The 12,094-nt window shown below is 59.3% G+C and overlaps 1 protein-coding gene across 1 annotated transcript; it reads right to left on the bottom strand.

Annotated features, from left to right (window-relative positions):
• Positions 1-505: 505 nt before the first annotated feature.
• SYNC (syncoilin, intermediate filament protein) lies at positions 506-6,461 on the bottom strand. Its single transcript, XM_054170642.1, has 4 exons — positions 6,300-6,461; positions 3,365-4,847; positions 2,012-2,136; positions 506-1,095 (listed from the first exon to the last, which is right to left on the bottom strand). Exons 1-4 carry the CDS (start codon positions 6,341-6,343, stop codon positions 1,032-1,034), a joined length of 1,716 nt encoding a protein of 571 aa, XP_054026617.1. The 5' UTR covers positions 6,344-6,461; the 3' UTR covers positions 506-1,031.
• Between the last annotated feature and the right edge of the window lie 5,633 nt (positions 6,462-12,094).

Raw genomic sequence — 12,094 nt, 5'->3', positions numbered from 1 at the left:
GAGGGACAGTGGTTTGAACCTGGAACAGGGGAGATTTAGGTTGGGCAGCAGGAGGAAGCTCTGCACAGCGAGGATGGGGAGACACTGGAACAGGCTGCCCAGGGATGTGGCTGAAGCTCCATGCCTGGCCAAGGTCAAATGATGTAGCCTTGGACAACCTGGCTGGAGGTGTCCCTGCTGACTGCAGAGGGGTTGGACAAGACCTTTGAGGGTCCCTTCCAACCTGGTGCATCTCTACCCCTCCATGTGCTGGTGTCAGATGCTCCTCTGTAAGCTGTGGCTGCTTCCTTTGTGAAACGAGTGAGGACTGCAGTCCCCCAGCAGTCACAAAAGCCCTGGAGGGTGCTGCTGCCTGACTTCTGGGTCTGCTTTCAGCCCTGCCACAGGGCTGTTGGTCTGCAGGGTGAGCAGTTTCACACCCCCCAGTCCCTGGCTTTGACACAAGCTGCTTGGTTGATTTTGGAGACACAGCTTCAGAGACCTTAAAAGAATCCTTAAACTCCAACCTTTATTTTCAGTGTGAGGCTACCTAGAGTGGAAAGCTATTATCCACAAACTGGATTCTCTGGCCCATGCTGGGGCACAGAATGAGGCTGGCAAGGACCTTGAAGCAATGTCACCAATACAGCAGAGACCCTTGAAATACAAAAGGCAATCCTCTCAAAAGGATAAAGCTTCTCCTGCCTGTAAACTTTTAAAGCCCAGAACTCCCTTGGCACTGCCTGCCAGGCTCACACAACTCCACCTGTGGAGCAAAGCCACAGATCCATCCTCCCAGCACCACATCCAGCCATCTGCTCTTCTTCATGGAGCTCCTTAATTTCAGTGCAAGTTTCCTTTGCTCTGCTCTGTGGAAAAGCAGTTCTCCTACAGGAGCAACAGCAGCACCTTGGACCACACAGGAGCAAACCCCTGTGGTCTTCCTGACTGCAGGCAGCTGCTGTGCATCGAGTAGGGGCAGCAGCAAGAGGAGATGGCCCCTGCAGGTGCCCTCTGTCCTTTGGCTACAAGGAGGACAGGTCCCATGGTTCCTAAGAGTCCTGCTCTGTTTTCTCTTCTGATTTGCAGAGGTGGCCATAGATTTCTAAGCAGCTCCTGTGTGGGGAGAAATTGCAGTTAGGTTACTGACTACTGGCAGGAAGTACTCTGGAGGGAAGGGGGAGAGACTGGATGAGGCCTTGAGCAGCTGAATCCATTTGAGAGGTATCCCTGCCCATAGCAGGGAGGTTGGAGGGGATGATCTCTGAGGTCCCTTCCAACCTGAGCCGGTCTGTGGTTCCATGCTATGGAGTCGTTGGGATCTGCTCTGAATTACAAATGCAGTTAAAATGCTCCCCAAAGATAGGGATATTTTCTGGAGCTTTAATTAATCCTCTGGAATTAAGGAGATCTGAGTGACAGCAGCAGAGAGCCACAAGCAGAGGGTGGTGTCCACAGTGGTGTTTCCCAAACCTAAACCTCAGCTCCTTTCCACATACTGCTGAAGGAAGCTGGCACTTCAATCACAGAATCAGCCTAGAATGGCTTAGACTGGGAGGGACCTCAGAGCTCATCTGCTCCAACCTCCCCACCGTGCTCAGGGACACCTCTCTGCTAGACTCAGCTGCTCAAGGCCTCATCCAGCCTGGCACTGAACACCTCCCAGGCTTCCACAACCTCCCTGGGCAGCCTGCTCCAGAGTCTCACCTCCCTTGTACTGAAGAACTTCTTCCTAAGATCCATCCTAACCCTGCTGCCCCACAGTCTAAACCTAAGTTTAAGTTGCTGTGCCTGTGCCTTGGAAAGCAGCCTAGCAACCCCCACTCCTCTTGTTCTGGAGTGTCCATCACATCCTGGATGGCAAAAGGTCTGCAGTTCCCCCTGGGCTGCCCCTCCAGACCCCTTGCTCACACACCAGCCATGGGACCAGGAGCAAATGGCTGTGTGACCATCAACTCCTCTTCACCATCCTCCTCCTTATCCCAGCCCTTCCCCAGCCCCTCCCCACCCCAGGGGTGAGACACAAACAGACTTGTAGATGGAGAGCTCCCGGTGGAGGCTGGTCCTCAGCTCCTCCAGCTCCTGATTCTTGCGCTGCTGGAGCTGGACTCCGTTCTTCAGCTCCTTCAGCCTATCTTCCAGCTCCTCAACCTGCTCCTGGGGAGTCAGAGGACAGCTGTGGATTAGCTGGAGGAGGAAGGCTGCTCAGAACCCCCCACCCAGCTGCTGCCCAAACTCTCATGGGGGGATCTGCCTGTTGGTGGTGTTGGTCTGGACAAAGCACAGCCAGGCTGAGGGTTGGCCAACCAGCACCTTCCAAAGCCTCTGCAGAGAGGCTTTGGGTTATTCCAAAGATGGGAGCTTGGGCTGGGATGTGAAGCACTCAGGCTTCTCCTGGCTGCTTGGTTCTGTCCCCTAGACTACTCTGTGTGTGTTTTGAGGCTGTATAAACCACTGAGTCAGGAGCAGATAAGCAAGGAATCTGGGAAAAAGAAAACATGGAGCCACGCCAGGAATGCCCCAAAGCCCTCCAAGGGAGAGGAGACCCTGAAACCCAAGAGGAACAGTGTCTCAGTGACCTGATCCCCAGCTCAGCAGGGAGGAGAAGCAATGGAGGGAGGACTCCAGCTTCCAGAAGCTGCCCAGAGCCAGGCTGGGAGGAGGCAGCGACTGCAAGCTGAGAGCAGGGAGTGTTGAAAAGGGGGAGATTAATTGTGGAGCCTCCTTGCCAAATGTGCTCTTGCAGATATTGAATTCCCTTGTCCCTCAGGGTGAGGTGCTGGGGGGAGGATGCCCAGCACAGCCAGGAATAACCCTCTGAGGAGGCAGCCCAGCCCCTGGGCTGCAGGCACGAGGAGGTGAGACCCCAGCTGGCGGTGGGAAGGGCAGGAGCTGTCCTGGCAGGGCTGGGATTTGAAAGGAAAGCCATTTTTATTTCAAATTGACTCTTCCAAGCACTTTGGCTCAGCTCCTGTGCTAGCACAAACTGCAGGGAACGTGCAGTGCATGTGTCCCCTGTCCCCTCTGCCTTGTCCCTGCTTCCTGGGGCCACTTTTGAGGGGCAGGTCAAAACCAAGTGAGAATTTCAACAGGCAAAAACTGTGTGTTTTTTCCCCAGCAGCTCATCGGGTGAAGCCCCAGCGCTTTCCCATCACATCCCTGTAACCTCAGCATGTTTGCCATGTGCCCAGGAGCTGCTGCTTTGGCTGGCCAATGTCTTCAACCAGCAGGAAGTACTCCACCTCCTTACCCTCCTCATCCACCCTGCTCCTCCCCCCTCGGCCCCGTGAGCAAGACCTTCAGCATCCACATTTCCCTGGCTGCGAAGCACAGCTCTGCCTCTCTAAACAAGAGGCTCTGGGGGGTGCCGAGCCGCGGCACGTACCCGGTACTGCCCGACCTCTTCGTCCCGCTTCTGCTTCATGAGGACAATCTGCTCCTCCAGGCTCCGGTTCTGCAGCCGCAGCCTGCTGACCTCCCCCTGCAAGGGCCTCAGGGCTTCCTTCATCCCCTGGATCTCGCCCTGCATCTCCTGCAGCGCCTTGGCCCCCGCCTCACGTCTCTCCAGCAGCCGCAGCAGCTGGGGCTCGTAGTGCTCCTCCAGCCCTCGCCGGCTCTCCGCCACGAAGCTCTCGAACTCCATGGAGAGCCGGCGGCTCTCCTGCAGGTACAGATTATCTTGTCGGCATGGTGGAGCCTCCAACCTTTGCCTCAAAACCTCCTTCTCCTTCTCGCAGGTCTCCTTCAGCCGGGAGAGTTCGCCGGAGAGCTGCCCAGCCTGGGTCTCCAGCTCGCCCCGGTAAGCGGCGTGCTGGGAGAGGTCGTGCCGCCGGCTCTCCAGCTGGTACTGGCAAGCCACACACTCCTTCGTCACCTTGAACAGCTTCTGCTTGATCTGCCTGATCTCATCCTTCAGGTTGTCCCTCTCCAGCTCCACCTTGGCCAGCAGCCTGCAGGCCTCCTGGATCTCCTGGTGGGCATGGCGGATCTCCTGCAGCGCGGGCTCCCGCAGCTGGGCCAGCTCCGTGATCAGGCTGTCCCGCTCCTTCTCCAGCTGCTCCACGGCTTCGATGCACTCCTGGAAGAAGTCCCCCAGCTCTTCCAGGGTCAGGCACTGATGCTCTGCACCAGCCGCGTCCAGGGGGCTTCCTCCTGCTCCCTCTGCATCCATGTCCAGTGGGGTCCCTGCCCCATCTGCATCGGCTGGGATCCCTGCTCTGTCTGCATCCATGTCCAGTGGGACCCCTGCCCTGCCTGCATCCACATCAGCTGGGATCCCTGCCCCGTCTGTGTCCATGTCCAGTGGCATCCCTGCCCCATCTGTATCAGCTGTGGTCCCTGCTCTCTCTGCATCCATATCCAGTGGGATCCCTGCCCTGCCTGCATCCACATTGGCTGGGATCCCTGCTCTCTCTGCATCCATGTCCAGCAGGATCCCTGCCCTGCCTGCATCCACGCTGGCTGGGATTCCTGCCCCATCTGTGTCCATGTCCAGTGGGATCCCTGCCCCACCTGCATCCACATCCAGCGGGATGCCTGCCCCATCCACATCCAGTGGGATCCCTAATCCATCTGCATCCACGTCCAGCGGGATTCCTGCCGCGTCCTCATCCAGTGGGGTCTTGGCCCTGGCTGTGTCCTCATCCAGCTGGGAGCTCGGCAAGGAAGTGTCCCCACTCTCTGCCTGCAGCTCGGGGCAGGTGTCTGGGCTGCCCCCGTGCTGGGCTGGCACTCCCACACCCACCCCTGGGCTGCGTGCAAGGTCCGGGCTGGGAGCAGCTCCTGCAGCTGCTCCCTGTGGGGCTGAGGATGCTCCAGCTTCATCCAGCTGCAGCTCTGCAGGGGGCTCAGGCTCTGCCATCAGGTCCCTGAAAAGGAGAGGAGATGTGAACCAGGAGTGTAACAGGTCTCAGCCCCTCCTCTCCATCTCTGCAGCAGGCTGAGCTGGGAGTGCCCTGCTGCTGCCACCATCCCCCTGTCACCCGCAGGCTGGGGGAGCTGGGCAGGGCTGTGCTTCCACCCCCTGAGGACCCAAACTTTGACATAAGCCAAAAGAAGGGGGAACCCCCCCCCCAAACAAACACTTAAAAGTGCCTGAGTGCCAGGGAGAGAGGGTGAGGGAAGCAAACCTGGACCCCAAACCCATAAGCTACCCCCAGTGCCACGGGAACTGCCACTGTGCCCTGGCTGTGATCTCCCTCAGCGGCACCAATGTGAGTGGCTTGAGGGACCCCCAGTACACCTCGCTGGGATTTTAGCAGCGTGGCAGCACCTCGCAGCAGGGGAACGTGCTGTGAAGCTCAGGCAGGCTCCGAGCTGGCTGATCCTGGTGATCTTAAAAGGATTTCTTTTTTCCCCCAAGCAAAAACGACTCCACGGTTCTGCGACTCTAAAGCACGACGCAGACAGCACCCGGGCGAGCGGCAGCTCCTGCAGCAGGAGCCGGGCGAGCTCCGCTTTGCAGAGTCATCCCACCCCATCATCATCATCATCATCATCCCCAGCCCCGGTACCTGCGGCTGCCACCGCCAAACCCTCGCACCTCACACCCACCCAGGGAACTATGTGGGGGTAGGATGAAGAGGACAACTCTCGAGGGCTGGCCGGGGGCTTTTCCTTCTGCGTGCAGGAGCTGGGGCTGGTGGGGTTGGTGAGAGGATGCTGTCAGCTCCCGGCCACGCCGCTGAGCTCATGTCTGGTCATCCCCCAAGGAATGAGCGCAGGAATGGCACTCGCAGGCAGCCCTCGGCTCGCAGCGGCGGCTTGAAGGAAAGAGCTGATTTTCACCGATACTTTCTCTCCTAATAAGGTAGTTTTGGGGTGGTTTTTTTTTTTCCCAGCAGTGATGACACATCTCCAGCGGCCGGTGGCTGGAGAGAGGGGACAGAGCCTGGAAAGGTGGGCAAAGGGGTTTGCTGCTTTTAGCTTTCATTGCCCTCCTCCGGTGCCAGCGTTTATTTTTCAAAGTTCCGGGCTCTGCTTTGCATCGGAGGGGCAGGAGGGGAGGGGGACACTAAACACCCTCGCAGAGGGGCACAGAGGCTTGCTCCCACCCATCACCCTTTATCCCAGCCCCCCCAACACTCCTGGGTACCCCAGAGGGGCTGTTCCCTCCCCTGGTCACTCCTGAGCGTCCAGGGATGCTCTCTGGGTGCTGAACCTCAGATGGACCCGACCCCATCCCAGCACCCCAGCCTCGGGCAGCCCCCTCGCCTACTCCCCACTTCCCACCTTGCCAAGGCTCCCGCACCCATGGCACCCTCCTGAGGGTCACCAACCCTTTCTCTGCTCCCCACTGCTGGCCCCGTACGGGCTCTTACCTTCCTCCCCTGGAGCCCAGCGCCTCTGGCTCGGTGCTGCACATGGGTTTCGCATGGGGCGGGGGTGGGGGGTTATTAATAAACGGGGCTGGAAATCAGACTCCCCGGAGCAGCCGCTTCCCCTGGCCACCGCCTGCAGTGCCAGCTGCGGGCGGCTGCCTTCCTCCGCCCCGGGGAGGAGGAGGAGGAGAAGAAAGAGGAGGAGGAGGGCGGGGAAGGCCAAGCTGCCTGCATCCCTAAGCAGCGGCAGCCTCAGGGACAGGCTGCATGCAGTCTGCATCCCTCGCAGCGCCCCCATCTTCCCACCAGGATTTATGGTGGGGATTTGCTTCGTGCAGCCCCAAGTCTGCCCCATCCCACAGCGCTGGGGACTCCCTCCCACGAGCTGAGGGGTCCCATCCGGCCGGGGCCCTGGGTAGGATGCAGAGGGGCAGGATGGGGAGAGTAGGATGCCTGGGTCGTATTGGGGTTCACCTCCAGTGTGGGTGGCTGGAAGGGGAAGTGCTGGAGGACACAGCACATGGCTGCTGAGGGCTGTGGCCTCATCCTATGCACAGAGCAGGGTGCTGAAAGGCAACAGGGTTCTGAACCCCCCTTGGTATTTATTAAAGCAGATGAATGCATTAAATACCAGAATCCCAGGGGGCTTTAGATGCCCCAAGCTGGCCCCACAAACACCCCAGCAGCACCAGAACGCAGCCTCCACTTCCTCTTCCGCCCATAAGCTCGGCCCTGCCTCTCCTTTCCCCTCTGTTTTGGGGATGGAAAGGGAGGTGGTTCACCCTGCAGAGCCCCGTGGTGGCCACGGCCACATTCCTGGGCACCTGGCAGTGACTCTGCCCACCTCTGCTTCCCCCCACCCCCACCCCATGCCCACAGCTCTGCTTTCCCACGGTGCCCACCCTCCCCACAGCAGCCCAAAGCACCCCCGCAGGGGCTGGACAATCAGCAGATATTTACATCAAACACCTATTTCAGACACATTGCCACCTTGGCACGAGTGCAAGAGCCCGTGCTGGCGGCATGGGCCAGTGGGCATCCAACCCATCTGCTCCCCCCCACCCCCATGGCGCTAGAGCCAACCCAAGCCTACCTCTGCCAGGCCCCTGCCTGCCGCCGCCGCCGCTCCTCAGGAAATCGGCTCAGGAAGTCGCCAGCTTACGTACCCCCAAAACCACCCAGCCACAGACACCACAGCTCTGCCTCATCCCCCAGTGCCACCCCGTGCCCACGTCACTGACCCCAGCACCGGCACCTTGCCCATGCCCTGCTAGAATCAGCTTTAAAATAACTGTGCCTGTCCAGCTCTCAGGCACAGAGCTTTAAAAGGCAAAGGCACATTTGGGTGGGATTAGTTTCTTTCTTTCTTTCTTTCTTTGGGGTTTTTTTGATCTTCTTTTTTTTTTTTGATCCTCTTGGCCTTTTTTTTCCTTCCCCAGCACCTTTTTTTTTTTTTTTAGATAGATAGATATATATTTATCCTCTCTCTCTCTCTCTTTTTTCCATGCAGCTCTACTCGTGCTCAGGCTTTTGACTCAAGGGCCAAGGAATGCCGTTAATTGGTGCGAGCTGCGCATATAAATATCCAGCTACAGAGGGCAGGGGAGAAACCTGCGGGTCGTGAGGGCTGGGTCCAACAAACCCCTCGTTAGGGGTTGGAGGGGACGATGCCAAGCGGCGCTGCCGAGCCCCTCCGGGGGTTATCCGATGAGCTGCCAAGGGCAGGGTGGGGATTGAAGAGCCTCAGCTGTTCTCGGCTCAGTAAGAGGATCCCCCTCGCTGTTTTGTGGATATAACCAAGCAACGCTTGGCTCGGGTGTCAGCGCCGGACCCCGACGCGCTCGGCAGAGCCCGGCTGGTCCGCGGGCATGAGCTGGGTTCAGCCGGTGTGGAGAGACTGGCAGCGTCTGCACACCAGCGCGGACTTTGCTCCGGTAAACAGAGCTGGCGGGGAGCTATCGGCGGCGCTGCTGGAGGAGAAAGCAGAAAGCAGCAGAGAACTTCAGAGACAAAATGTTCTGGCTGCTGGAAATCAATGGCGGCAGCTGCGGTTGCTGCCCTGCCCTGCCCTGCTGCCGCCGCGCTCCTGGCACGGCCCCGGCGAGCGGCTGAGGGGGGTCGTGGGCAGCACAGAGCAACCTTGGGGCACTTTGACACCCCCCACAGTGACCTGGCGTTGCTGTGCCACTTCCTGGTGGATTTTTCCTTCCTGTCATGCATGACAAATCTGCCCCACGAGCAGGGAAGGAGCTGGCACCGCAGCTTCACCACCAGCATCTTGGCACCAGCACCCTGACACCGCTACAGCAGCTCTGGCTCTGTCACCATGTTGTGCCCTACAGTCTTTAGGGACAGGCTTGAGGTACCAGGGAAGTTTGCCCAGCTTCGGGCCAGAGGCTCTGGCAGCACGGGGTACCGACAGGACTGGGCAGTGGTGACCCTGGGCAATGCTGCCAGCGCAGTGCCCTCTGCCCACAGCTCACTGCTCTGCCGAGGGCACAAGGGTCTGGCTGTGGCAAGGGAAGCAGCGCCAGGGCCGGCACCCTGTGCACTGAAGCTGCAATCTGATCCCAGGGGAAAGTGTGATTCATCGCAGGAGCCGGGAGCGCTTCCAAGGACAGATCCTGGCTTGGAGGAGGGCGGTGGCACCATGTGCCCGCTCCAGCCCTGCCCTCCCAAGGTGGCCCTGGGTGGGTGTGGAGTCCCTGGAGCCCAGCTGGCCGTGGCTGTGGGGGGATGGCACATGGGGACACTCACCTGAGCCTGGGGAGCTGGTTGCCGCTGGCCCCTTGGGAGCAGCCCTTGGCTCACTCTCCCTCCTCTCTCAGTTTCCCCAGCTGAAGTCGGCCTCCCCATGGGACAGGGATGCAGGATGCTGTGGGAATGCTGCTGTGGGAGCTGGCACAGGGTGACCACCATGGCTGAGTCCCAGGAGCTGGCATCTGGAGAGTCATCACACACCTGCCATGGAGATGCTGGTCTGGTCACAAAACTCTGGGTGCTCCAGCCTGGGCCAAAAGGCTCAGGACAGTCTCTCGGAGAGGGAGGTGAAGTCACCCAGTGAGGCCTGAGGAAGAGAAGGAGGAGGAAGAGGAGGAGGAAGAAGAGGAGGGCACTGTGGGCATGTGCCCAGCTGGGGTAGAGTTGAAAGGGACCTGACAGTGCTGTCTGCCCCATAGGGACCTTGGGAGCTTCATGGAATCAGGGCCAGACCCTGCCCCCAGGCCACAGATGCCAGCAGCTTCTGCTTATCTGAGTGTTGGGTCCTGCTCTGTCCTGCGGCGTGGGGGGATGAGGAGAGCACCATTCCTGCCATAACTGCTCCTCAGACAGGCAGCAGCCCAGCCAGAGGGATTCCAGTGAGGTTCCAGCTGCAGGGACTGAGCCCCTGCCAGCACTCCTGCATTCTGCTCCTCTGGCTTTATCTTTGCTCAGCCCAGACACCTCCCCTTAGCCACCTGCAGACCCTGAGTTTCCCACATTCATGCCAAGGCTGCGGGTGCCAACTGCTCCCATGGCAGCCCCCACATGTGCCAGCCCATTCCACGGGTCTATGAGTGCCCCAAGCAGGTCAGCCAGTGTGTGCCCAGGTGGCCAAGAAGGCCACCAGCATCCTGGCCTGGATCAGCAATGGTGCGGCCAGCAGGAGCAGGGCAAGGGTTGGTCCCCTGTACTGTGCACTGGTGAGACCACACCTCAAATCCTGGGTTCAGTTCTGGGCCCCTCACTCCAAGAAGGACATTGAGGGGCTGGAGTGGGTTCAGAGAAGGGCAGTGAAGCTGGGGAAGGGTCTGGAGACCAGGGCTGGGGAGGAGCAGCTGAGGGAACTGGGGTTGTTCAGCTTGGAGAAGAGGAGGCTGAGGGGAGACCTTCTGGCTCTCTACAACTCCCTGAAAGGAGATTGAAGCCAGGTCAGGGGTGGTCTCTTCTCCCTAGCAACAAGTAACAGGACAAGAGGAACTGACCTCAGGCTGCAACAGGAGAGGTTTAGGTTGGACATTAGAAGCTTTTTCACTGAAAGGGTTCTCAAACACTGGCACAGGCTGCCCAGGGATGTGGCTGAATCCCCTGGAGGTGTTTCAAAGCCATGGAGATGTGGTGCTGAGCGCCATGGTTTAGCACCAGCCTTGGTAGAGTTAGAGAATTGTTTGACTCCATGGTCTTAAAGGTCTTTTCCAACCACTGCTCTTCCCGTGGCCCAGACACCCTTTCACAGACCCCATTTTCAAGGCATCAAATGCAGCTCTGAGCATGGCAGAGACCATTCCTGTGTCCCAACGATCACAGCAGGGTCACTACGGCCTGAGCACCAGAGGAGAGGGCTCCTCGCTGGGTTTTTTCCATACCCTGGGGCGAGAAGCAGCGAGCAGCAGCTCCAGCTCCAGCTCCCATCCCCGCAGGAGGGGTTTGGAACGAGTGGCTCCCGCTCGGGGATGCAGCAGGTTGGGAAGTGACCTCTACGGGGCTCTGGGGCACAGGGGTGTCTGCATGAGGACCTTGTCCCTGCAGCCTGTGAGCTGTGGAAGTGTTAATGAGTAATGAGGGAACAGCCAGCCCTGCCGCTGCCCCGGCCAGGGAAAGGAAATGGGAACAGAGATCAAGCTGAGCACAGCCCAGTAAGGCTCTGGCTGCAGGTGGCTGCTGCGGCTGGTGGCCGCTCTGCTTTAGCACCTTTAGGTGCCACCTGGGATCTCGCGTCCCACGGATCAGGCATGGGGGGCTCTAAGGGTGCATGGCAGCCCCCCCCCCCCACTGCTCTGCCTCCCCTGCCTTGTGCCTCGGTCTCGCCGGCGCTGAGCTCCAGCCGGCATCCTTGTGACCGGCTTGGCCGTGCAAGCGGAAAATGAGTTCTGCAGCTGGGTACCGCTCACGCCCCCGGCGCTGCGGCTCTCTGGGCAGTGGGGAAAGCTCGCTGGGACTCTGCGTGAAGGGCTGGTGCTCTAGGGAGCTCCTGGGCTTTCCTTCTCCACCAGGACCCAGGCTGTAACGAAGGGAAAGCTGAGGATGACCTTGGTCTTCAACTTCCTCCTCTGCTTTCCCTCCGTGCGGGGTAAGGGATACTCTCTCGTTGTGATTATCCAGGCCATGCCCCATAACTGCCTGCAAACATATCTTTCAAACTGGCTTTGGTGCCATCTGAGGAGGGGCACGGTGTGGAAACCAGGAGCTTTTTGGTTTGGTTTGGTTTGTTTTGGTTTGGGGAGGCTGATGACTCGGAAGTTGGAGCTGGCAGCAGAAAATCAACACAAACACCCTAAGCTGGGATTAGCTTTGTCCCAGAGCAGTTCAGTTCGGAGGGCAGTGGAGTGCCCAGCCCTCTCTCCGGGAAAGACCCATTCCTCTGGGATCATGGAGAGCAGGGGGGATGCCAGGAAATAGCTGCCCTGCGTATTCAGAGCTCATTATGTCTTGAGTCCAGTGTCGAGGGGAGTGAAGAGGAGGCGATGAGAAGGCAGAGCCACAAGAGCTCAGCGAGCCCCAGCCCTCCTGCAAGCATCACCGCAGGCTTGGTGTCACACCACCCCCATCACAGGTACCACTGACCAGCCGCGGCACTCTCAGAGCCCGCAGGACACGCAGTGCCGGAGCCCTGATCCCGCCGGAGATGGCAACACGCCGGGCAGGCAGCGGGAGGGAGGGAGGGAGGGAGGGGCTCCTTGTTTTATAAATTCTTCCAGTCATTTCCAGCAGCTGGCAAACTCCTCCGGGCACCCTGCCAGCTCCTTGCGAGCCTCCGGGAAGGATGCGGCGATGCAGGAAGCGCAGGGACCCAAACCCGGCTGAGGGCTGAGAGC

This window comes from Dryobates pubescens, chromosome 20 (assembly GCF_014839835.1).
Source record: "Dryobates pubescens isolate bDryPub1 chromosome 20, bDryPub1.pri, whole genome shotgun sequence".
In the NCBI taxonomy this organism is placed as follows: Eukaryota; Metazoa; Chordata; class Aves; order Piciformes; family Picidae; genus Dryobates; species Dryobates pubescens.
Note: the sequence above shows the minus strand (reverse complement) of the source record. Positions and strands in the feature narration are given on the sequence as shown.

Excerpts from the sequence above, each read along its gene's own strand:
- SYNC (XM_054170642.1), bottom strand. The coding sequence starts at position 6,343 with ATGTGCAGCACCGAGCCAGAGGCGCTGGGCTCCAGGGGAGGAAG. Across the intron at positions 2,137-3,364 it reads AAGAGGTCGGGCAGTACCGG|GAGCAGGTTGAGGAGCTGGA; the intron begins GTACGTGCCGCG and ends CTGACTCCCCAG. Across the intron at positions 1,096-2,011 it reads CGGGAGCTCTCCATCTACAA|GAGCTGCTTAGAAATCTATG; the intron begins GTCTGTTTGTGT and ends CTCCCCACACAG.